Genomic DNA, 25,771 nt, shown 5'->3' with positions numbered 1-25,771 from the left:
GGGATGAGGATGGGGATGGGGCTTGCGCCACTGACGGGCACCAGCAATGTCACAGGCACCGAATTAGAGTTCAAAAGGACCGGCGCCAACCATGAATCGGATCCCTGGGCCCCACCGGCACCGTGTCCGAAGCAGACTGCGTCGAACCCGATGGTGCACCATCTGACCCCACGGGCCCCAGGGCTCACTGACGGGGTCGTTCCTCTCAAATAGGCGGTGCATGGCCTCGTAAAGATCTTTAATTTGAGCGGGAGTCGCTCCGGCTCCCGGAAAGGGTGGGAGTAGCGAAGTCGGCTCCGGCTACGCAGAACCATGCCTAGAGCATCGGTGCTCCTTACCTCCCTCGACAACGGACGCCAGTTGAGGTCAAGTCGGAGTCCGCTTGGACGACGACTTCTTATTCTCGTGCTTCTTTCCAGAGTACAGATGACCTTGAATGGGAGAAAGAGGACTTAGCGCTCCGTGAGTGGTCATACAACCTTCTCTTCTTCAAACTGGACCGTGACCTCCTCAGAGTCTCGCTTAACAGTGTCGACTGCCGGGCCGCAAGCAACTTCATCACCCACTCCCTCAAGGTCTTGGGGGCCATCGCCAGACAGTCTGAACACGACTTCGGATCGTGGTCACATTCAAGATACCACAGACATACGCGGTAGGGATCTGTAACCGACATCAAGCGGGAACAAGTCCTGCATGGTTTAAAACCTGTCTTTCTACCAGACATCCCTCGCACATAAAGTTGTTCTCAAAAATATCGACAAAAGTCAAGAAAAAAGTCTGCCAAAAAGCTGCAGAGGGGTAGTTTTTCCCGGATCGATGCTTAGCTGATGCAGAAAGAAAAGAACGGACGTCAGTGCACCTGGGTGACACCAATATAGGCAAAGCATTGTTATAACCAACGCTACCAACGCCAAAGACGTCAGGCAGAGCCGAATGTAGCAACTCGATGTCACGCGCAAGGGGTATTGCTCAGCAAAAGTTTGCGGATTCAGCCTGACGCCTGGGAAATTCAAAGGTAAGGAATCTGCAGTTAGAAGTCCCTATCAGAAAGGTCAAATTAAGCCAGCTTTAATGTGAAAACCCAGAAGCAATCACCTTCTTTATCATTATATCTGGACTATAGAAACCACCTCTGCCTCGGCTGTCCGCAATATGTGCTGAAAAGGTTGCAGGTGGTCCAAAACCCAGCAGCCCGATTGCTTCTTAAGATACCGGAGCAGCAATCCGTGTTTGGGTCACTGGCCGCTCTGCATTGGCTCTCAGTCAAATAAGGACCTCAATTTAAGTCCCTATGTATTGCTCGTAAAGCATATCATAACAAGGCCCTCAAATACTTCAACATGCTGCAACCTTACATACCTATGAGATCATTGACATCTTCTTCCCTTAAGTTAGCTGAAATCCTAAAGATGCGGAAAAGTAAGAAGTCTATGTAGTTCCTTATCAAAAGCATGGGGACTCTGTTGGTATTCTAAAGCAAGTATTTGCATTTCTCGAAGTCAAAAGAAAATAAGAAAAAACCTGATCAATTTAAACTTGCATGACCATTGGACACAGCTATCCCTACAATGGAGTCCAAATACCAGGGAGTGGAGATGTAAACATAGTTCAAGGTTATGCACCAGGATGCCATCATATGTGGCACACTGGAGAGTAGGTGACAAACTATACACTTTGCCAAGTTGACACCCCTTGCTTTGATAATACAAAGAAATAATATGTAGAGGGAATGTACTGCATTAGAGCTTGGTACAGAAACATATCAAGTTCAGAAGCTGCAATTTCAAAGCCTTTAACAATTACAACACTCATAAAATGCAGCGTATACTAGAAATGTAAAACTTTATGTTGTTACAATTCCAAAAAAAAGACAATTTTCCTACCTGTTCTATAACAGTTTTCAACCACCACTGTGGGCCCATGAGTGTTATTGCAGCGATTATTTTAGCATGTAAAACTCCAAGAGCCCAATCCTGTAAGTACAACATGATATGAAATTACTCTTAATAGGCTGTTTACATAAGATTTTCAACATTTGTGTGAGTTTCATAGCACTAACAACAAGCCTGTACTAAGCTGATAGATCTGGCTTTACTTTATAGCAGTTCTGTCAGTGTTTCTCACATGTCAGTAACTAGGGTGTTCAATAGTAGAAAAATGTAAGTTTATTAAGAAAATGTGTCCTTATAAACATTACACATAATAAAACAATTTAAGTGTCACAAGCATCATTAAATATATGGCAATAACGCACTCAAAAAGAAAACAATAAGATACAATCATATTAAAATCAGCATTTGTTTCAATCAAGATGGGAATATAATTCCCTGCAAGGATTGTAATTTCGAGATTAGCACGATATTAAAAAAAGCAACTATAAGACACTATATATATATATATATATTCACTGAAAAAACCATAGGTTTCACACCAGTTATAGTTAGCTGGAAATTTTACTGATATAAAACCATTGAAATTCCCACGTTATAGTTAGATGGACTCACTATAACTTGCGCGTGCAATGCACTGCTGATGACATCACATATTACATCACTCATGACATGGTCAGTGACATCACTCATGACATCACTGATGACACCATCCAGTGAATGTGTGTCTTTCTGAAAAATAAATATATTTTATATATGTATATGTAAAAGTTGATGGAAGAATAAATGTTTAAATAAGTGTCTAAATGGATGGTTTTTAAAAATTGATTGGTTAACTGGCTTAATAAGACATCATCAGCAGTGCATTGCACGCGCAAGTTATAGTGAGTCCATCTAACTATAACGTGGGAATTTCAATGGTTTTATATCAGTAAAATTTCCAGCTAACTATAACTGGTGTGAAACCTATGGTTTTTTCAGTGAATTTAATAGGTTTTTTAAATGCTAATTCCTAACTATAACTGGTGTGAAACCTATGGTTTTTTCAGTGAATTTCATAGGTTTTTTAAATGCTAATTCCTAACTATAACTGGTGTGAAACCTATGGTTTTTTCAGTTAATTTCATAGGTTTTTTAAATGCTAATTCCTTTGTATATCGAGTTTCTAATCTTTTTTTTTTTTTACAATTTGCTGTTTTTTTTTAAGTATTCATTTTTTTTATATAATTTTTTTCTTTTGCGCTCTGGGTGCGCGCTCCGGGAAGCTTTCAGCTAAGCTCTCCGGTAAGCTTTTCCGAGAGCTCATCTGAAAGCGCACCCAGAGCGCAACTGTCGTTCGTGAAAAAAAATATGAATGAAAAGTTAATAATAATGCAAAACATTTCGTACCATACAAATAAAATTTGTTTTTTTTAATAAGGAAAATGATTATGCATTTCTATAAAAGATTGATGACGTCACTTCGGCGCGCAACGTAAGTGCCCTCGGAAGCGCCTACGTGCGCGGCGCATAAACGCACGCAAAAGCGCCTACGATCGCGCCACGTTTGCGCCCCGGAAGCGCCTACGATCGCGCTGCGTAAACGCACCGGAAGTGCTCCGGAGCGCGCAGCGTAAACGCGTCGGGTCATGTGACCCTAAAATAACACTTTTCATTGGTTGCTAACAGTTTTTTTTTACAATGAATGAAATCCCCACCCATTTCCTTCACTTCTTCTTTCACTTTTGTGACTGAAAGACCTGCCTTTTTTGCTGCTCCATATTCCTGGATTCATCATGGCTGCCAGACCATCCAGCAGTGAAGATGACTCCAATGATTTCATTGATGAAGAGCCTCCTCAGCCGAAGGTCAAAGAACATTTCATCTGGAAATTTTTTAAGTTTCCAGCAGACCAGAAGAAGGTGAATGCACCAAAAGTAGAGTGCAGGATCTGCAAACAGGTCCTGTCACGGGGTAACCCCCCAAAAAAATACTCTTTTGGCAACTTCACCATGATTCGCCATGTGGAGAGGAGGCACCCCCAGAATTTTGCCCGGGAAAGTGTCAGGGCTCTGGCACAAGAGGTTCCCAGAGATGGGGCCTCTACATCAACAGGAGGAGCAACTTCTTCTGGAAGAGAACAATCACAGGAGCAGGTAGCAAACATACAACCTGCATTTAACCATGGGGTCGTCAAATGCAGATACTGCAATCAACTCCTCACCTATGGGGAGCAAAGTGTCCTGCTCATGGTTCGAGCATTGGAGAACCATCGCTGCCCTTCCCACCCCTAATTTTTTTCTTTTCTTTTTGCTCCTGTTGAGCAGTTTCCATTCCCTGTTTTTGTTCCTGTTCAGTTAAAAGAAGAAAACCAAAAGTTCTTTTCAGAACTACCTCCAATTCTCATCAAAGAGCTATATTCTTAAAAAATGAAGAGTAAGTGAAATATAGTGCATTGATAATTGAAAGGAGAATGAGTAAGAAAGAACAGAAAGGTATGAGAGGTGAAAGGAAGTGAAGTAGGAGGAATGAAAGAAGGTGAGTGTTAGAAAAGAAAGTTATGACACAGTGAATAAACTGGAGGCCTCATTTCTGAAAAGTGACGCATTGCTACGTGAAAACAGCGATGCGTCACTTTTCTGGACGCACTCCTTATGACATTCCAGATATGTCATATTTAATATATGACTAATCAATTCGCAAGGAGTTACAGATATGTCAGTATTTCTGACATATCTGTAAACACAAAAGTAACGCATTGCAGGAGTGCGTCACAAAAGTGACGCAACTCCAGTAATGTGTCCTTTCACATGGAAAAAGCACCATGTGAAAGGTTTGCTGTGAAGCAGGCGCAAGATTTTGGCGCAACAGCATCCTAAAAGTGACGCACTGCGTCATTATTACCAAGCTTTTTGCAAGGAACACCCCCTCTGCATGCATTATACCTGACACTATTTTTTAAAAAGTGACGCATCTAGGTACATGGGTCACTTTTTAAAACTCTGCGCCATATTGTATCTGCATCAGGTATAATGTATGCAGAGGGGGCAATCCCTCGCAAAAAGCTTGGTAATAACGACGTACTGAAATCTATGAGATTTCTCTGCGTCACTTTTAGGATGCTGTTGCGTCAAAATCTTGCGCCGGCCTCGCATCACTTTTATGTTTACAGATATGTCAGAAATACTGACGTATCTGTAACTCCTTGCAACATGATTCGTCATACATTAAATATGACACATCTGGAATGTCATAAGGACTGTGGACAGAAAAGTGACGCATCACACCAGCAGTGTAATAAAATGTGCCTCGTTGCACTATATTTAAAGGATGCAACAGCATCCTAAAAGTGACGCAGTGAAATCTCAAACATTTCACTGCGTCGCTATTACAAAGCTTTTAGTGGGGGAACACCCCCTCTGCATGCATTATACCTCACGCAGATATAATGTGGCGCTTGATTTTAAAAAGTGACCCATCTACCTAGATACGTCACTTTTTAAATATAACGCAACGAGGCACATTTTTTTACACCACTGGTGCGATGCGTCACTTTTCTGTGCGCACTCCTTATGACATTCCAAGTAACGCATTGCTGGAGTGCGTCACAAAAGTGACGCAACTCCAGTAATGTGTCCTTTCAAATGGGGAAAGCAGCATGTGAAAGGTCTTGCCTCAGTCTAACACCTGCTGTAAAGCAGGCACAAGATTTTGACGCAACAGCATCCTAAAACTGACGCAGTGAAATCTCAAAGATTTCACTGCGTCGCTATTACAAAGCTTTTTGCGGGAGAACACCCCCTCTGCATGCATTATACCTGACGCTATTTTTAAAAAGTGACGCATTTAGGTACATGGGTCACTTTTTAAAACTCTGCGCCACATTATATCTGCGTCAGGTATAATGTATGCAAAGGGGGCATTCCCCTGCAAAAAGCTTGGTAATAACGACGTACTGAAATCTATAAGATTTCTCTGCGTCACTTTTAGGATGCTGTTGCGTCAAAATCTTGCACCTGCCTCGCATCACTTTTATGTTTACAGATATGTCAGAAATACTGACGTATCTGTAACTCCTTGCAACATGATTCGTCATACATTAAATATGACACATCTGGAATGTCATAAGGAGTGCGCACAGAAAAGTGACGCATAACACCAGCAGTGTAATAAAATGTGCCTCGTTGCACTATATTTAAAAAGTGACGCATCTAGATAGATGCGTCACTTTTTAAATATTGCATAACAATGCGCATTTTTTTACACCGCTGGTGCGTCACAAAAATTGACGCACAGGAGGCGCAAAACTAACAGCGCAAGGCCTTCATAAATATGGTCCTGGATTTTCCCCGTGCTTCGCCGGTGCGCGTACCATGCGCTTCCCCCGCGCAAAACGAAAATTTTTTTTTAATGCCCTGCAGGACCCTATTTTAGTCCCTACATCAAACCTAGGGGGTCAGAGGGGGTCTACTCTTCCCCCTTATGGTCATTTGCCCCTTTTTTTTTCAAACCCCTTGTGTCTCGATTTTACCGAGACACAAGATGGCGGCCGCTCCAGACTGTTTAGAATGTTTACAGACACCCAAGAGCCAATCAGCTTTCTGCGCGCAAGTCGCGTGTCGCGCCGGGAGCGCACTCAAGTGCGCGCACCGGAGAGCGCCTATAGATATATATATTTTTTTGAACCTAAATTACTCAAAATCCACTGGAGCACATATCTTGAGACATAGCAAAGGCACATCGGGCTACCAGTCCCTACAATTTTGCCAAGTTTGGTGTAAATCCATTCAGCCGTTCGGGCTAAAAGTGAAATTGACCGCCCTATGGAAATTAACATGGGGAAAATGCGTTTTGGGACCCCCCTTTTATCTCGGCCCCCGCATGACGTATCCCCCCCAAACTTTCAGGGAAGGACCGGAGCTCCGCGAGGCCATTTTCAGGAAATTTTCAGGCAGATTCGTCAACCGGTGCCAAAGTTATTCCAAATAGAATTTTGAGATTTAACATTGAAAAAAATCCTAACTATAACTACCTACTGGCGACCGCCAGTAGGTAATATATATATATATTGCTCTCTTTCAATAGCCTTCTAAGTTATCTTTTTGTTCATTCAAGAATAACGGAGAAAGAAACTAAACATTAGCTAGCTCCTCAGGTGTTCTTTAGCTGCACTGACTGTAGCTCCACTTTAAAATTACCTTAATTCTTCTGTGCAAAAGAGGGCAAAAGGTGAATAAAAAATAATGTGAAGGTTCCAGTTTGCTTTTCACCATCGAAAGGCACATCAGAGATTTCTCCTCCGATATATAAACTTCCAAGTGGTTAAAATTGCATCCAAGTTGAAATTTCCTTTAAAGCTTTTTCCCTTAAATACTGCATTTTAACTACACCTTACTGAATTCCATTACAAATACCAAAATTCTTTAACCTATAACTCGGAAGTGTCTTCATTCTTAAGCTCCAGAGCTTCGCAGATTTAACTAAATCTCTGAGGCAGTTTTTTTTTTTTTTTTTGAAAACCTTTATTTTCCAGAAACATAGTACACAGCGTCAGCCTACAACCTCTGCGGGCCGGCCGCTATGACAATATACAACCATTCCGAGGTACCTTGCAATGCGGCAGATAAAAATAAGATCACAACAATGGATTTGCAAGGGGCCCAAGGAAAAGGATAACGAGGGTTTCATTTTATAATTTTGACGAATCGTCCTAAAGTCAGACAGGGTAGCTGAGTGGGCGAGCCACATGAAGGATGTCCAACAGTGATTCATCTCTATTGAAATACTAGCGTAAATCATTCACAATAAGGATATACAATCACAGAGGTAGATGTCGCCCCAATTAGCGCCCGCCCAATCAATGTATACATCAGGAGTTACATCTAGCTTGCCTACGGTATAACAGGATATAGAAGGGATAATTATAGAGCAGTAATAAAGGATCCAATGACATATAAAAAGAACAGTCATTACATGTCAAGATTCGTAACAGGATATGCGCCCTCAATCGATAGTGGTAAAGGGAAGAAAGAGCAAGTTCTGTAATCATTCAATGACTGTGTATGAAAATCGATATCTAAATCATAGAATCAATGAACCATATGTTAAGGACGTGGACGCAAAACACAGAGAAAATAGACGTTTCATAAAGAACCAAACCCAACCTCCCGTCTGACCCAAGATATATAAGAAGAAAAGGAGAAATAAGAATAAAGATAAAAAGAAGGCCATAGAAACGAAAAGAGAAAGGAAGAAAGCCCCAACCCCCCCACCCTGCACGTCGAAGAGGCTATGGCCCACCCCCCCCTACTAACGTGCCTGTCGCCCCAAGAGTACCCACATAAGGGAAAGACGGGGGGAAAGACAACCCCCGTAGAAGAAGGAAGATCGGAGGAGGGCCAGAGAAGACAGATAAGCAATCAATGGATTCGCACCTCGGCCGCCCCTCCCCAGGCCCCACCTGGACACCGCACCAACGTTCACCTCCCCAGCTGTTCAATGCAAACACCAGCCTTGTCCGCAGCAGAACCAAGAAGAGAAAGAGAAAACTGCTTCAGCCTTGTCCCTGTCGTTCCAGCCAGTCAATAAAGTCCAGTAGAGCAGCAGCCATCTTAGATAGAAATCGCAAATGTGAGGACCATGTCCGAGCATAACACAATCCACAGTGGTCTGTCCAACGCGAAGCCGAACTGAGCAGAGCTACCCAGTAACGGTGGAAACACGGCAGCCATACCTGAAAGTTGACCGGCCCGGGCCATAGCAGCAACCCCACGATGAGACAAAGGGATCCACTGAGGGGCCATAGAGTAAGCACTATACATGGCGACCAAAAAGATGCCCTCAGCCGATGGATAGGGTCGAGAGTCAGCAGTGTCTTCACATCCTGAATGGATAGCGCGGCGGCCACTAGTTCCTGGGCGTCCAGTGTCATGTCATACGACTGGGTAGAATGGCCGCCTCCGTCTACAGGATAGGGCAAGGCGCACAGAGCATGATGAGCAGCACCGCCGAGTAGTATTGCATCTAGTCGGCCCTCTAGGTCCTGGGCTTGTGAGCGCATAGACAATCGCAGGTTATTCAGAGCGCCCAGGACAACAGCAATCCCGGGGGGATCCTCTGCCTCAGTTTCATGCACCCGGGGGGCGCCGCCATATTGTCGTCTTCGAGAAGGTCCACCGGTGCCCATCGCCATTACAAAGCGCCAGTGGTAGATCCACGAAGCACCGCAGCCACGGGGTTAACAACAGCGAGTCTGGCCCTGGTCACCAAAACCCGGCTACAACGTTGCATGCACCTCGATGGGCTATACGCTCAGTCCTCCGGGGTCTGCCGTTCCAAATATCGAGCGCTCGGTGAAGAAGGCACGCACCATAGCGCACAGGACAATATGGCTCCCAGTGTCAGCCCTAGGGCGAGTTGTACAAGCAGGCTTCGGCCACAATTGCAATGTAGCAAGCGTAGTGGCGCGCAGGGCCGGGTGATACTATGTAGCCAGAAAGAAATTGCTACAGTAGCACGCCAGTCGCCAGTCCCTCCGCTGCAGGCATCCGCAGTCGTCAAGTCCTGGAACAGCAGTCTCCGGGAACAAAGACCCGGTCACCAGCGCGCCACGCTGGAAAGAAGGCAGGGACGCATCAACAGTTCTGCCGCAAAATATTCAGCGGGAAGTACACCACCGGAATTAGGATCGGCACCCGAGTCCGAAACGCCGACGCTTTATCAGGATTGGCATCAGGAAGAACGGCGTTTCGGAAGGAAAGCGGGCGGGTCGGCGGAGCCGAGGAGTCAGGCGGCCATCATGGTTGCAGGCTAGGCTCCTCCCCCTCTGAGGCAGTTTTGAACTATAGTCAAATCTTTTGCATTAAATAGTCCAAAAGAAAACCTAAAACTTATCTACATTTAAAAAAATAATATTAAGGAATCATTGCCCCAATTCCAATTGCCCTTCAATGGCAACTGACAAAGGCATTAAAAGTAACTTCTTGTGGCCAAGAATGCGATCTGGTAGGTCGCACGTCTCCGGGGCTCCACGCTCCTGGCCTTCCTGCCCGGTCATAAAGCAGCCTATAACCCCAGCACGAACGCCACCAGAGGCAAAAAGAGAGAGCTGAGACAGAGGTGAACTGATACAGGGGAATTTCGAGGGCTCTGGTCCCGTTCTGAGCCTATCAGCGGCCTGGAGCCAGCAGACAACGGGGGGAGAAAATGGCGCCGGGACCACACTGAGGCCGTCCCGCTGACGGAGCTGGCGCCATGAGAGCCCACGGAGGAGGTGGGGATGAGAATCGGCCATCGGAGACTACAACAACAGTCCCGGGCCGGATCTGGCTTGATGACGGCAGGGAGCGAGGCAGGCGACCAGCTGGAGGAGTGTCCGGGGAACACGCTGCGGGTGCCCGGCATTGGCGGCCTGCGGAGCAGAGAGGGGAGGAGTGTTGAGCCCCCGTCGTCCACAACTGCACTGAGGGGTGGAACGTCCGGGGCGTCCTCGGCTCACCGTCTGGGGAGCGTGAGAACGAAAAGCGCCTGGACACGTGGCGGACACCGGGGCCTACAGGGACTTCCCAGAGACTGCATTGAGTGCAGCACTGGGAGCGGGTGACTAGATTGGCCTGTGCTGTCTTCCCGCCGCTGCTGAGGCCGACTGGGAGACCGGGAGCGGCCGGGCGGGCGGGCCTTCGGTTGAGACCTGATCCTGTGACTACTGGCAGATGGAGAAGCGGTGGGCCCTGTCCCCGGGCCCGCGCCTGCGGCCTGGGCGGAAGAGGTGCGGGCGACCACGAGGTGCGGAGGGGAGAGCAGGAGTAGCGCAGCGGCTGAGTAGAGGGGAGACACTTACCTGACCCAGGCAGCCATCTTGAGATGGTGTGAGCCGGAGGGGAGAGAAGGAGGGGGCCAAAAGGAGACAGCGCACAGTGGAGACGACGGCGGGGCCCTCCCCCGGCACAGCCATACGGAGCCTTGTCTCGTCAACCGGAGGGGGCCAGAAACCAGTGGAGGAGTGGGTCCCGACGGTGGGGCCCGCTGGCATGGGCTGCCCTGCGGCAGATTCCGGGGGCCAACCAGATCTGGGAGTGGGGAAGGCCCAGTGCGACTGAGTCCCCACACAGTGGATTAGGTGCCAGGGGAGCGAGAACTGTTGGTGGGCCGCAGGCTGAACAACGACGGAGGGGGGAACAGATGGAGCAAGGCCTCCTCTCAGAGGCAAACGTGTAAAACTGATCTTGTCCTGGCCTCCCTCGAAGTGCGCAGACACAGTGTATAGAGGCTAGCTTGAGCACCTGGAAGAGGCATCAGGTGGGGCCTCCGACCATCCCTGAGGGTAGAAGTGAACGCAGAGAGGGCTCAGAACGACAGGACCGGACCAACAACGAAATACAAAGGCGCCCGAGGGCCCAGGGACAGGCGGAATACGATCACCTGGCTCAAGCACTGGACTGGCGGAAGAACGCCCAATCGGACACCAGGGCACTGAATACCCACCCGCCAAAAGCAGTCAGGAAGTAGAAACCCGACGAGGAGCCCAACCACGCATAGATTCATATAGATATGAATCTCAGCAGCCCCACATGCCAAGAACAGATGCATACTGGTAAGTAGCATATTCCGTTTTAGGCATGTGAGCTGCTGAATTCATATCTGTGCATAGACTGTATAGCAGTATCTCCTTTAGCGGTGGTTACCTGTGCCAGCTGCAGCAGTTTGGAAGAGAGTTTTGAGGACAGCCTGGCCTACAGCAGCTTGCTGCTTTGCTTGTACATCTACACAGTAGTGTTTTGTGAAAGTGTGTATAGTAGTCCATGTGGCTGCTCTACATATGTCTTCAAGAGGAATATTCCCTAGGAAAGCCATGGATGCCTCCATTTTGCGCGTAGTGTGTGCTCTTGGGGGGACAGCTAACGTGCGTTTAGCTTTTTGATAACATATTTGAATGCATTTAACTATCCATCTGGCTATTCCTGACTTTGATATGGGATTTCCTTTATGTTGTGGTGAAAAAGCAACAAATAATTGTTTTGTTTTTTCTGAATGATTTCGTTCTGTACACATAATAAAGCTGAGCTCTCTTTACATCTAGTGTGTGTAGGGCTCTTTCAGCTACCGACTGTGGATTTTGGAAGAACACTGGCAGTTCTATCGATTGAATAATATGGAAAGTGGATATGACCTTTGGCATGAACTTAGGGTTTGCAATCAAGAATGCCACCTTCCATGTTAAGAATTGCAATTTGCATGAGTGTAGAGGTTCGAAAGGAGGCCCCATGAGTCTGGTGAGTACTACATTTTGGTTCCAGACTGGTGGAGGTAGGTGTCTTGGAGGAATCACCCTTTTGAGACCCTCCATAAAAGCCTTGATTGATGGTACCCGAAACAGTGAAAGGTGCTGTCTGTTTTGGAGATATGCTGCTATAGCAGCGAGGTGTAGTCTTATAGAAGAGTATGCTAGGTTGCATCTTTGAAGATACAGTAGGTAGCATATAATGTTCTGTATGGAAGCATCTAATGGGTTGATTTGGTTATTGTTGCAGTAAATAACAAATCTCTTCCATTTGGCTGCATAGCATGCTCTAGTAGTTGGTCTCCTTGCCACCCTAATGATATTCATGCAGTCTGGAGGCAAGTTAAGGTATCCAAATTCTAAGACTTCAGGAGCCAGAGGGATAAGTTCATCTGATTGGGATCTGGGTGTCTGATTTCTCCATGGTTCTGAGTTAGAAGATGGGGTGCAAGGCGTAGCCTTTGATGAGGAGCTACTGAAAGCTCCAGGAACGTTGTGTACCATGGCTGTCTCGCCCATGTGGGAGCAACTAGGATCATTGTGAGTGACTGTTGCCGTAGCTTGCGTGCCACCAGCGGAATCAGTGGTGCTGGGGGAAAAGCGTACGCAAATCTGCCTGACCAGTTCATCCATATCGCATTGCCCTGTGACAACGGATGTGGGAACCTGGCGGCAAAGTACTGGCATTTTGAATTTTCTTTTGTGGCAAACAGGTCTATCTCTGGGTGACCCCACTTTTTGAAGAATGGTTGGAGAACTTGGGGATGAATCTCCCATTTGTGTAGTTGTTTGCTGTGTCTGCTGAGCAGATCCGCTATTTGATTGTCTTTTCCTGTGAGGTGTTCTGCCAGGAGAAAGATGCTTTTTGGAATTGCCCACTTCCATATGCTCTGTGCCAAGTGGGACAGCTGTGGAGAGTGTGTTCCTCCCTGTTTCTGGATGTAGTACATGGCTGTCATGTTGTCCGTCCGGATCAACACAGTCTTGTTGTGCAAGAATTTTTGGAATGCTTTCAGGGCTAGGAATATTGCTAGCAACTCTAGTTGGTTGATATGCAGTTTCTTTTGTTTGATTGTCCAGAGCCCTTGTACTGTGTATTGAAGTAGGTGGGCTCTCCAACCTGTCAGTGATGCGTCCGCTGTTAGTAATAGTTGTGGAACTTGCTCTTGGAACAGTCGCCCTTTGGAAAGGTTTTGTGGGTTCCACCACTGCAGAGAGTTGTAAGTGCGACTGTCTACCAACACTAGGTCTTTTAGTTGTCCTTGAGCTTGGTTCCACTGCCGTGCTAGGCATTCTTGCAATGGACACATTTGAAGTCGGGCATGAGGGACAATGAATATGCAGGAGGCCATCATGCCTATGAGCTGCATGAAGACCCGAGCTGGCAACGAGTGTTGTGGCAGAAATTTGCGAATGAGCATCTGCATGCTGGCTATCCTTGCTGAGTTTGGATATGTCTTTGCCACTGTGGTATCTATCGTAGCTCCCAGATATTATTGTGTGTGGGATGGTTGTAGATGCGATTTCGGGTAGTTCATTGAGAAACCTAGGCTGTGTAGCAGCTGAAGTGTCAGAAGGGGGGGAGAAAATGGCACACGTCATATACACAGATATAGTTTTTGGCAATTTCAGATCCTAAGTAAATGGGGGAAGAAGGGAATAAAGGAAGAAAAAGAAAGTTGGAAAGGGAAGATGGTTCCAATTTTTGATGTTTTTTAATGGCTTGTCGAATTATCTCAATGAATTTTTGTGGTCTTAATGATCTTCAGAAGAGATTACGTGTTTCAGCTTTTTGTAAGTCATTATATCCAGACTTGATTTGTCTTCAGGAAACTCATGTGGAGGGAGGTAAGGGTTATTTGTTGGAGCAATTGGGCTTTAAAGTATTGGCATTCACTAAACAAGCCTCAAAAACAAACGGGATAGCAATTTTGGGTAGGGGGAGAGATTGTATTGTGGTTAGGAGTAAAGAAGACACATGGGGAAGATGGGTTATCGTTGAAGTAGATTTTAGAGGAACTAGATTTACACTGGTTTCCGTTTATGGTTCAACGTGTGATGAGCCAGATATATTTCAATTTTTGGATCAGGAACTAGCGACTTGGGCGGAACCCATTGTTTGCTGTGGGGATTTTAACATTAACCGACCTGCCAGTGTTGAGCTACAATTGGGCCATTGTTATACTGGGCGTAAGAAAAGGGTTCATAGGGCTATAGTAGACATGGCTGCACATAATGCTCTATCAGATGTTTGGGCCAATCTACACCCGATGATTGATGGTGATACTTTTTTTTCTGCACCACATAGAATCACGGTTAGGCTAGATTATTTTCTAATCTCTAATGTATTGCTTTCAAATGCACAGATTAGGAAGATACCCCGCCTGGTGTCAGACCATAATCCACTGCTATTGACAATTAGTATAAGTGGTATTTCAAGGAAAATATATAAATGGACATTTGAGAGAGCCTTGCTAAAAGATGAGAGCTATTGTAAGCATATGGAAAAATGGATAAGCGAGTTCTGGCTTAACAATAAGGGAAGTGCCAGTAGTGGCAACATTTGGGATGCCTTTAAAGCAGGAATAAGAGGCGAGACAATTAGCTTTACAACCTTTAGACAGAAAAGTGAAAGAGAGAGGATGGAACAACAAATTAATTCGCTCCTGACTGCAGAGGCAGAACTGAGCAGATTAATTACGAGTGGGAGCTCACTGGATCAAAAAATTCTGGCAATTATGATGTTAAAGAGTGAAATAGCTGAAAGGATCACTAGTAAAACGGCAGCAAACTATCTTGCAAAGAAGGAACAGGTGTTTGAGTATAGCGAAAGGGTGGGACATATTCTCGCTGTTAGAACTAGACAGAAGGTTACTGCAGGGGATATTAAAAATATGGTAGACAATTCAGGTAATTTGATCTTAGACTCTGCAGGTATAAGAAATGAATTTTGGAAATATTATACAGGGCTGTATGATTCTGAAGCTGAGGTGGGTAGGGATAAAATTAGAGATTATTTGGGAAATATTCAACTTAATGAATTGGAATTGGAAGATCAGATTAAATTAGACTCTGCTATAACGTTAGAAGAAGTGACGGTAGCCTTATCAGAACTCCCGTCCTCGAAGGCTGCAGGACCGGATCTTATTCCAATTGAATTTTATAAAACATTTTTCTCAACTATAAGACTGGAGTTACTGGATACCCTTACACAAGCTCAGAGGGAGGTTTCGGTCCCAAACTCACGGGGGGGTACTGAAATTATAGTTATTTTGAAAAAAGGTAAACCATCTACTGTCCCTGGGTCATATAGACCAATCGCTTTAATGAATGCGGATGTGAAACTGTATTCCAAAATATTAGCAACAAGGTGTCTACTGTTATAGATAAATTAGTATCTCCAGTTCAACATGGATTTATCCCCGGGAAGGGCACTACAACACATGTTAGAACAGTGATTACCTGTTTCGACGCCATGGAGATTGCCGGCGGCCCTGTAGCAGCCCTATTTCTTGATGCCGAGAAGGCTTTCAACAGGGTCGCCTGGGAATATTTGTGGGAGATAATGAAAATATATGGCTTTGGTGATAATTATATTAGGGCAATTCAGGTACTATATAAGGCACCAACAGCTAGAATCAAGGTTAATCGAGACCTAACCGCGGCTGTACAGATAAAAAGAGGCACTAGACAGGGTTGCCCCAGTTCCCCTCTCCTCTTTGCATTATATATGGACCCGTACCTGCGTTATCTTAAGTTTAACCCTAGTATTCCCCCTCTTTGTTCAAATGGGCTAGAAGTTAATGTGTTAGCGTATGCAGACGACGTCGCTATAATCACCACAGATCCATCTAAAGCAATGGGTGAGATTGAGTTAGAGGCCCGTAAATTCGGCATAATATCTGGATATAAATTAAACAGCGCAAAAACGCAGATTATAAAAAATGCAATGGTCCAATGCAACGACATACGGGTGGTCTTTGCAGCAGTTTATTTAGGAGTTGAGATCTCGCCTAATCTTGATACTGTGGTAGAGCGTAACATCTCCCCGTTAATGAGGAAAGTAAGTTTAGAACTGGCCAGAATAAACAATCTCAGACTCACGTTAGTGGGCCGCACAAATGTAATTAAAATGCTTATACTCCCCAAATTCCTTTATTTTTTCCGCACGATACCTCTTATGTTCGAATCAATCTGGTTTAATAAGCTGGAGTTGATTCTAAATAAATGTATATGGTCATATGGAAAGACCAGAAGGGCTTTTAAGTTTATGACTTTACCAAGGGCTAGCGGAGGTTGGGGGGTTCCGGACTTTAGGTTATATTATTGGGCCTCTGTACTTCAATATACCCAGGGCTTGATGGGAGCAAGTGAATTAGATTTGAATGTTAAATCCTTTTCAACTATGGTATATTCTCTTGTAATGGGTTCAGACACTGCAAATGCTTTCTTAAACTGTGCTGACTTTTCTTACTATAAACGCACACGTTTTAAGACAGTTATGGCTGCGTATAAAACATGGTCCGCGGTAGCAAAAAGATGCGGATTGGGTAGATACAATAGATATACCAGATTATATAGGAATAAAACACTACCATCTCCAATCTTTTCCGATGCTATAATGGCAGAATGGGATATGAAAGGAATTAAAAAGATAGGAGATCAGTTGGGATTAGATGAAAATATATTACAATTCTCAGATTTGATGTCAAAATATAATATAACAAGACAGTTTTTTTAAGTATTTGCAGATTAGGAGCTTTTTCAGTAAGAAAAAAGGAGGAGAAAGTGGATTTGGAAAAGTTAATCTTATGGAATCTATAGAGCAGGGCGGGTTGTGCTCTATTCGTTATTTCTATGCCAGTCTAGCAGAATTAAAAAAAGATGACACTGGAAAATTTGGTGATAAATAGGCAGGGAAATTAGAGATACAGAGCCAGTGTTTCCTGGACTCCCTGGAATTAGGATGTTCTGTTTTGCGCTCTGCCTCGCTCCAATCTCAACACTTCAAAACTTTATACCAACTCTACCACACACCGGATCGCTTCGCGCAATGGGGTGCGACCACAGGGATTACCTGCTCTCGCTGCAGTGCACCGGCAGCAGATAGTATTCACATTTTTGCGCTATGCCCACAATTAGGTATTTTATTGAAGGGAATTGAAGAATTTTTGGGTCATACACTTGGTTTGAATGTGATTTTAACACCAACTATAATTATGTTAGGGGTTAGGGGATTTGATGGTGACTATTCTGAATTTTTATTTTGAGCAATGGCGGTGTATAGGTTATTAATTGCTAGAGCTTGGCGAGATCCTTTACCTCCCACAACACAACAATGGATTGCTTTATTATTGGGGACTTTTAACCTTGAAAAGGGCATATACGCTAGGAAAGGTAAAAGGGCAAGAAGATTGGGTCTGAATATATGGGAACCAGTTTACCATTGGAAAGAGAGAATAAATGTAAATTGTGGATGAATTAACAATATTTTGTTTTTCCCTCATATGTTTTTTTTTTTTTTTGGTTGTATGAAGGGAAATAGTTTTGACTAAAGATATACAGTATCTTTTGACAGTAATTCTATGTTTACTTAATTTCTGTATATATATCATGTATTTTGTGTATGTTGTGTGCCAAGAAAAATTTTGTTTTATCTTACAATAAAAATATAAATAAAAAAAAAAGGAAAGCTATTGTCCAGGCATCCCTTGCCGGAGCTTCGTCCAACTGCAGGAGGTCAGACTTGTGTCTGTGGCAGCAGCATCCATTTTGTTATGCTGAGGCTCTGTTTAACTTTAACCGGGTAAAGCAGTAACTACATGTCTTCTCCCTCTAGAAGGGTGGAATGCTACCCCGCCGCCAGAACTGGCGGGTGTAGTATTCCATAGTGTTTGACACCTTACACGACATGTTTTGATAAAGCCAAACCAAAGTTAGCATTAACCGCAAGGATTATAATGCACTTAAGAGTATATGGTATGGCTATATCATAGAACAGCTATAAGGACATGGTTCCGAAAGCTGCAGAAGGGCTCAGCTCATGCTAGAGCACCCTCTCACATAAATCCAAGCAATCTGCCTTCAGGATTGTCAAGGCATGCCATAGGAGTGACTTATAGGTATATATGTGTCTATATATAAGGGTAGATATAGGTATACTATATCTAAGCAAGGGGTGATTACACCACCTTGCCCAAGCTGAGTGATCAGCCTGTGGTGTCAGTTTGGATGGCCAGCCAGGGGCGGCAAATTGCATGCTGCAGCCCCTGGTAGGCCTGGGATGCACCTATGCCCTGGGTACCTATGGTACACTATACAGGGGTACACAAAGGTGACCCAATTCCCAATTAGGTATGTATCTAAAGGGCCTGGTATCAATTTAGAGAGAGAACACCTGGGCCGTGGGTCTGATTAGCAGGCCCACAGCCACACTAAAGTTGAAAAAACAGTATCACAGCAAAAAGTGGGGGTGACCATAGGAAGCAGACCCTACTCTCCTACACAACCCCACCCCGCCAAACGCAGGGACATTAAACTAACCTTGACCAGTTGAGTCTTCATGGTCTAAGTGGAAATATCTGGAGAGTCCTTCTGCATTGCTATGGTTAGTTCCAGGTCTATGTTCCACTGTCAAGTCCATCCCCTGTAGGGAAATAGACCACCTGAGTAGTTTGGGATTTTCACCCTTCATCTGATTTAGCCACAAGAGGGACTTATGGTCTGTCTGAATCTTGAAGTGAGTACCAAATAAGTGTGTCCTCAGCTTCTTCAGGGCCCAAACCACAGCAAAGACCTCCCTCTCAATAGCTGACCAACGTTTCTCTCTTGGGGTCAGCCTTCTGCTAATAAAAGCAATGGGCTGGTCTTGAAAAAACAGCTCCCACACCCAACTCGGAAGCATCTGTTTGGACAATGAATTCTTTGGAGTAATCTGGACTTTTCAGAATAGGTGCAGAGCACATGGCCTGCTTCAGGACATCAAATGCCTTTTGACAGCTTACTGTCCACTATACTTTCTTTGGCATTTTCTTTGAGGTTAAGTCATTAAGTGGTGTCGCAATGGACCCATAGTTCTTAACAAACGTCCTGTAGTAACCAGACAGGCCCAAGAAAGCTCTAACCTGTGTCTGGGTGGTTGGAGGAGTCCAGTCCTTTATGGCACTTAATAGCCTTGATAGTTAGGCCTGCCTTTTGCAGGGCCTCCAAAACAATCTTCAGGTGGATCAGGTGATCCTCCCAAGTGGAGCTAAAGACAGCAATATCATCAAGATACGCTGCACAATAGTCATCCAGACCTGAGAGGACTTGGTTCCCCAACCTTTGGAAAGTGGCAGGTGCATTCTTCAAGCCAAAGGGCATCGCCACACATTGGTAATGACCTACTGGGGTCTAAAATGCTGTTTTGGCTTTTGCATTATCAGCTAGTCTGATCTACCAGTAGCCAGCTGTCAAGTCAAATGTGCTCAAAAACTTGGCAGAAGCCAATATGTCAATGAGCTCATCTGCCCTTGGTATTGGGAGGGCATCTGTCCTAGTGACAGCATTTAGACCTCTGTAGTCCACACAAAACCTCATCTCTCTCTTACCATCTTGGGTGTGAGGTTTAGGCACTAGGACTACTGGACTGGCCCAAGGGCTCTCCGAGGGCTCAATAACTCCCAACTCCAACATCTTTTGGACCTCTGTCCTGATACAGTCCCTGACATGATCAGGTTGCCTGTAGATTTTACTCTTCACATGCAGACTGTCACCAATGTCCACCTCATGGGTGCACCAGTTTGTCTGACTTGGAGTCAGTGAAAACATATCTATATAGGACTGCAGAATTTGTCTGCAGTGCTGTTGCTGTTGGTCAGTGAGGCTGCCTGCCAAGGCTACACTATCAACTGAACCATCATCAGGGTTCTGAGAAAGCAGGTCTGGGAGAGGGTCACTCTCCTCCTCCTGTCCCTCATCTGTAACCATGAGCAAGCCCATGTCTACCCTGTCAACATATGGTTTCAGCCTGTTGACATGAAGCACCTTGTGGGGGCTCCTGGGAGTTCCAAGGTCAACCAGGTAGGTTACCTCTCCCTTCTGTTCAACAACAGTGTGAGGTCCAGACCATTTGTCTTGGAGAGCTGCTGGGGCACTGGCTCCAACACCACCACTTTCTGTCCTGGCTGGCTGCAGGAAGGTGGATATCTGACTATGGTTGCCTCCAACTTTTTGCCTAGTGTTTTGCTGGTTTTTGACATAGTTGGCCTGGGATCCTGCTATCCAGGACCCCAGGCTTCCTGCTCTCTCTGTTAAAATGGACTCCATGTACCTTATGTGCATATCTAATTGGTATTGGGTCACTCTTGTAAGTCCTTGTACAGTGTGCAATAGGTACCCAGGGCATAAGTGTACCCAAGGCCTAACAGGGGCTGCAGCATGTATTATGCCACCACTGGCTGGCCATCTAAACAGACACAACTGGCTGGTAACACAGCTGGGGCAAGGTGGTGTAATCACCCTTTGCTTTAGATATAGTATGAATGAATGAATGAATGAAAAAGGTATTTAATAAAGCGCACTGCGGCCAAGCGGCTTCCTGGCGCTGGGGACCTGGTCAGGGATCACAGAGGGGATCAGGGGAACCTAAGAAGGAAAAGCCTGGGTGAAAAGGAAGGTTTTGAGGGCCTTTCGGAAATGGGTGTAGATGGGGATGGAACGAATGTGAAGTGGAAGACTGTTCCAGAATTGGGGGGCCAAAACAGAGAGACGAGTGCCACCAGTTCTGGATTTGCGGAAACGGGGGATGTGCAAAAGAGAGAGAGAAGAAGAGCGAAGGGTACGGCTGGGGGCATGAGATGAGATTAGGGAGGAGATATAAACAGGGGCAGAGCGGGATTGAGCTCGAAAGGCAAGGCAGGCTAATTTGAAGAGAGATCTGAAGCGGATAGGGAGCCAGTGAAGGGATTTAAGAACAGGAGTAATGTGAGAATATTTGGGAAGGGAAAGGATAAGGCGAGCAGCTTGGTTTTGAATGGCCTGTAAACGTCGAGACTCGTAGGCAGGGATGCCCACGTAAAGGCCATTCCCATAGTCGAGTCGAGAGATGACTAAAGCCAAGACTATGGTTTTGAGTGCTTCAGTGGTGAAAAAACGCGAGATTTTCCGTTTAAGGCGGAGGGATAAGAAACAGGAGGACACAACAGAGCTAATCTGACTGTGCATTGTCAAGTCAGAACTAACTTTGATGCAGAGGGTACGAACAGAGGAGGAAGGTGTGGGAGGGGGACCAAAAGAGAGGGGCCAGTGTGCTGGGGACCAAGGATTAGATGGACCACCCGTGAGGACAAGTTCAGTCTTATCGGGGTTGAGCTTAAGATGGTTGGCGCTCATCCACTCAGAAATGAAAATTAAGGTGGAACTGAACTTGGGGAGAGAATCAGGAGAGGAAGAAAGATCAAAGACGAGCTAGTATACCTATATCTAACCCTAAAATGGACACATATACTCCTATAAGTCACTCCTATGGCAGGCCTTAACAATCCTGGAGGCAGAGTGCTTGGAATTATGTGAGATAGTGCTCTAGCATGAGCTGAGCCTGTCTGCAGCTTTCGGAACCAAGTCCTTTAGCTGTTTTCATGATAACGCTATACCATATACACTTAAGAGCATTATAATCCTCGCGGTTATTGCTAACTTTGGCATAGCATTATCAAAACATGTCGAGTATGGTGTCATACGAATTGGAATACTACCCCCTCGCCAATTCTGGCGACGGGGGTAGCATTCCACCATTTTAGAGGGACATGACATGTATGTAACTGTAAACCCAGGTTAAAGTTAACTCGAGCCTCAGCATCACAAAATGGATGCTGCCACCACAGACACGAGTCTGACCTCCTGCTGCTGGGAGTCCTTCCAGCGAGGGAGGCCTGGACAAAGGGTTTCCTGCCTTGGGAGGTGCTAGCACCACCCGTAGACAGAAATTTGTATAGTGGGTAGGACAGGCTGAAAGGAATGAGACATGCCTGGGGCACACAAGGTGTCCCTGTGCATACCCCGGTTCAAACCAGTTGCTGGGGCACTCCAGCCCTAGCTCTGGCGCGAAACCTGACAAAGGATAGGGGGTGTAACCACCCCCCTTCCTGGTCCCACCCATAGGAGGGACCTAGTTGCAATACAGCCCCCTTTAGGAGAATAAAGGTAGGAGCTGGTCCCATTCCAAATTAGATTAATCCAGATTTGAAACTCTACAAGAAGAAACTCTGGACTTCCACGTTCTGCTCCACAGAAGACTAAAGAAATCTCCCTTGTGGCCAAGGAGTGACCACCCTGTACAAGCAGGCACCATCAAGCGTCCTAGCGGTTCACATTGTCGTCCTTCCTGCCGGAACCAGACTTCAGAGCCCGACGAGACCTGGACTTCCAGACCTCTCCGACCTCTACCTACATCTGCAGCACAGCTGAGATCCGTGGGTGCGACGAGAACACGTGGGACCGGCCATCTAGGAGAAACTTCACTTCGCTTCCAGCACGACTTCAGAGGCTTCCTCGAAAAAGTGCTTTGGGGATTGAGAAGCCCTAGCCCCGAGCAGTTCCTGCACAGAAGATCAGCCCTCTAGCATCCACGAGATCTGCGTGGGGCCCTTTTGCTTGATTGCTGCTCGACGCGCTGTCTGGTCACTTGCCGACTGGCTAGTGGCCTCCTAGTGGCCTCCTAGACGACGATCCACGAAATCTACACCGCTGGTCTGGTTGATCCAGACTGGCCCTTGCTTCCCTGCAAAGGAGAAGCACCCCGGACCCTCCTGGTCCGCACCAGACGCCTTTTCCACTCACCGCGTGGGTTGCCATTGCCAAGACCTGTTGACGCCGAATCCGGAACCAACACCGCCGACAGCGAGAGCCTGCGTGGGACAGCTCGTGCCTCCATCCTGGTAGTCGAAGACACCTCCTGGTCCACGTGGCTGCAGAGTCAAGCGTCCACTCTTCACCTGATCGCAATGACAGCATCTGGTTCCTTCCTGGTTCCACTCCAGTCCCTGGCTAGTGATTGTGAACATTGTCCCCTCTGCTTTCAGGTCTCCATCGTCCTTGATCCACCCTTGGATCACTCCGGACATCTTCCTCCTGGCCGCCTGCAGCATCTTTTCTTCAAGGCTCCATTGACTTCAACGCAGAAACCTAACACACTTCCCCATGCACCCGCAGCCCGTGGGTGAGGTAACGAGAGCATTTCGGTGCTCAAGGGTAGATTGACTCTCCTAGTGTCAAGGTATCCAGTCGTTTTAGTCCTAACTAGTCGGAACTGTCTGTTACTTACCTTTTCGTAATTTGTAGTGTCCATTGACTTTGTTACGCATCTCGCGTGTGAGTTCACGCTCTGCACACGCGCCCCGTGGGCCTCCTGCACCTTACCTAAGGTTAGGGTAGTGTAAACCCAGTGATCCTCAGCCTCTGGACAGCTCCATTCCTTCTATCGATTTCCTTATACCATTTACTTAGTATATGGTTTGTCGTGCCCCTAAGGCACCATTGTAATTTGTGCAACTTATCGTATTTTTCTTAAAAGTCTTGCCATGTGCTTAGCCCTCTGATCTCATAAAGAGTTCAGTGGTGTTTGTTAGTAATAAATATATTGTTTATTTTCATAACAACCTGTGTGGTGTCCTTTCATTTGGTATTCAAGGGGTTATATGTGGTAAAACAGCTGGCTTCACATGCCAAAAGAGTTTAGCCTAAGACAGCTTTGTCCATGCTACCATTAGGTTAGCTGGTATATAAGGTTGACTTACAACCAATCACCATAAGGGTTGTTTGGACTGATACAAGGTGATGACTAGAACTAGTGAGCATCATATATCATGCCAACTGGCTCCAACACCCACACTTTCTGTCCTGACTGGTAAACAGTCAGCACAGCCTTTTGGTCATGCCAGGCTTTTTGAAGTTCCTGGCTCGCCTCAAGGTTTTTAGATTACACTTCATCTACTCTGCCATTCTGGAGCGGAGACCAAGTACACAGTCCACAATGTCTTGTTTAGGCTTTTTGAGAGGTCTCTTCCATCCTTCCTTCACAAGACACAGGGGTCCTCTTACAGGATGCCCAAACAGAAGTTCAAAAGGGCTGTAGCCAACCCCCTTCTGTGGGACCTCTCTGTAAGCAAACAAAAGGTAGGGAAGAAGAATGTCCCATCTTCGCCTAAGCTTTTCAGGTAAACCCTTGATCATGCCCTTTAAGGTCTTGTTAAATCTTTCAACCAGACCATTGCACTGTGGATGGTAGGGTGTGGTGAACTTATAGTTCACTCCACACTCTTTCCACATAGCAGTTAGGTATCCATAAATAAAGGTTGCACCTCTATCTGAGACAACCTCCTTCGGAAAACCCACCCTCGAGAAAACTCCCAGGAGGGCTCTTGCCACAACAGGGGCTATTGTGGCCCTTAGGGGAATAGCTTCTGGGTATCTGGTGGCATGATCCACTACCACCAGAGTAAACCTGTGCCCAGATGCTGTTTGGGGATCCACTGGTCCAACAATGTCTTTCCCAACTCTTTCAAAGGGAACCCCCACCACAGGTTGTGGTATTAAGGGGGCCTTTGTGGAGCCACCTGATTTGCCACTGGCTTGGCAGGTGACACAGGAGCGACAAAACTCCTTGGTATCCTCTGAAATGTGGGGCCAGTGAAAGTGAGGGACAAGCCTGTCCCAAGTCTTGTTCTGGCCAAGATGTCCTGCTAAGGGAATGTCATGGGCTAAGGTAAGAAGGAAGCCCCTGAATGCCAAAGGAATGACCAACCTCCTGGAAGCACCAGGCTTGGGGTCTCTAGCCTCTGAATACAGGAGCCCTTCATCCCAATAAGTTCTATGGGTACCTGTAGCATTCCCAGCAGCAGCTTGCTGTCTGAGGGGCTCAAGAGAGGGGCAGTCCAATTGCACCTGCCTCAGGTCTGCCCTTGAAGGTCCACCTGTCTCAAGAAACTCAACCTGATCAGGCTCAAGCTGTTCTAGGACAGTTCCTTATTGGGTATCAGTCAGCTTCCTGGGAAGACTGATCCTCATCCTGAGGCAAGGGGGAAGGCACTGCCTTAACCCTACTGCTCTTTCTCTTGGTAGGCAACTGGTCCATAGTTTCAGGATCCAGTGCCTGTTCAGTTTTGCACTTTTTGGCCTTTGACCTGGTCACACCAAGGAAATGTGCTGATATGCCCAGCATCTCTGCATGAGTCCTATACTCCACTTCAGACCAGACTGGAGATTCCAGATCATTGCCCAACAAACATTCTACAGGGAGGTCTGAACTTACAACAACTCTTTTGAGGCCATATAACCCTCACTAGGAGAAATTAACAATTGTCATACTATGGGTGGTAGTGACATTGCTTGCATTGGTCACTAGGTAATTGTCACCTAGTATTATCTGTCCAGGGTCCACAAAGTTAGGTGTCACCATGGTGATACTGGCACATGTGTCCCTGTAGGACTGAGCCACTTTATTATTAATCAAAGTAGTCTGTCTGTACTTGCCCAGGTTACTGGGGCTCACAGTAGAGGAAATAGCAATGTTCACATCACAGACAAGAACAGCTTGAGTTGGTATTCTGACTAGGCCAGAATCCATCTCAGTTCCCAGGGTTAACCC

General features: G+C 46.0%; 1 protein-coding gene across 1 annotated transcript in view; it reads right to left on the bottom strand.

Annotated features, from left to right (window-relative positions):
* The window catches only part of MARCHF6 (membrane associated ring-CH-type finger 6), a 1,612,715-nt gene that overhangs the window by 192,769 nt on the left and 1,394,175 nt on the right, over positions 1-25,771 (bottom strand). The window contains exon 23 of the mRNA XM_086965293.1: positions 1,884-1,973. Coding sequence (XP_086821419.1) covers positions 1,884-1,973 — 90 coding nt within the window. The remainder of the gene's footprint in view (positions 1-1,883; positions 1,974-25,771) is intronic.

Source organism: Lissotriton vulgaris, chromosome 4_1, assembly GCF_964263255.1.
Source record: "Lissotriton vulgaris chromosome 4_1, aLisVul1.2, whole genome shotgun sequence".
Classification (NCBI taxonomy): Eukaryota; Metazoa; Chordata; class Amphibia; order Caudata; family Salamandridae; genus Lissotriton; species Lissotriton vulgaris.
The sequence above is the reverse complement of the archived record's forward strand: the minus strand, read 5'-3'. Positions and strand labels throughout refer to the sequence as shown.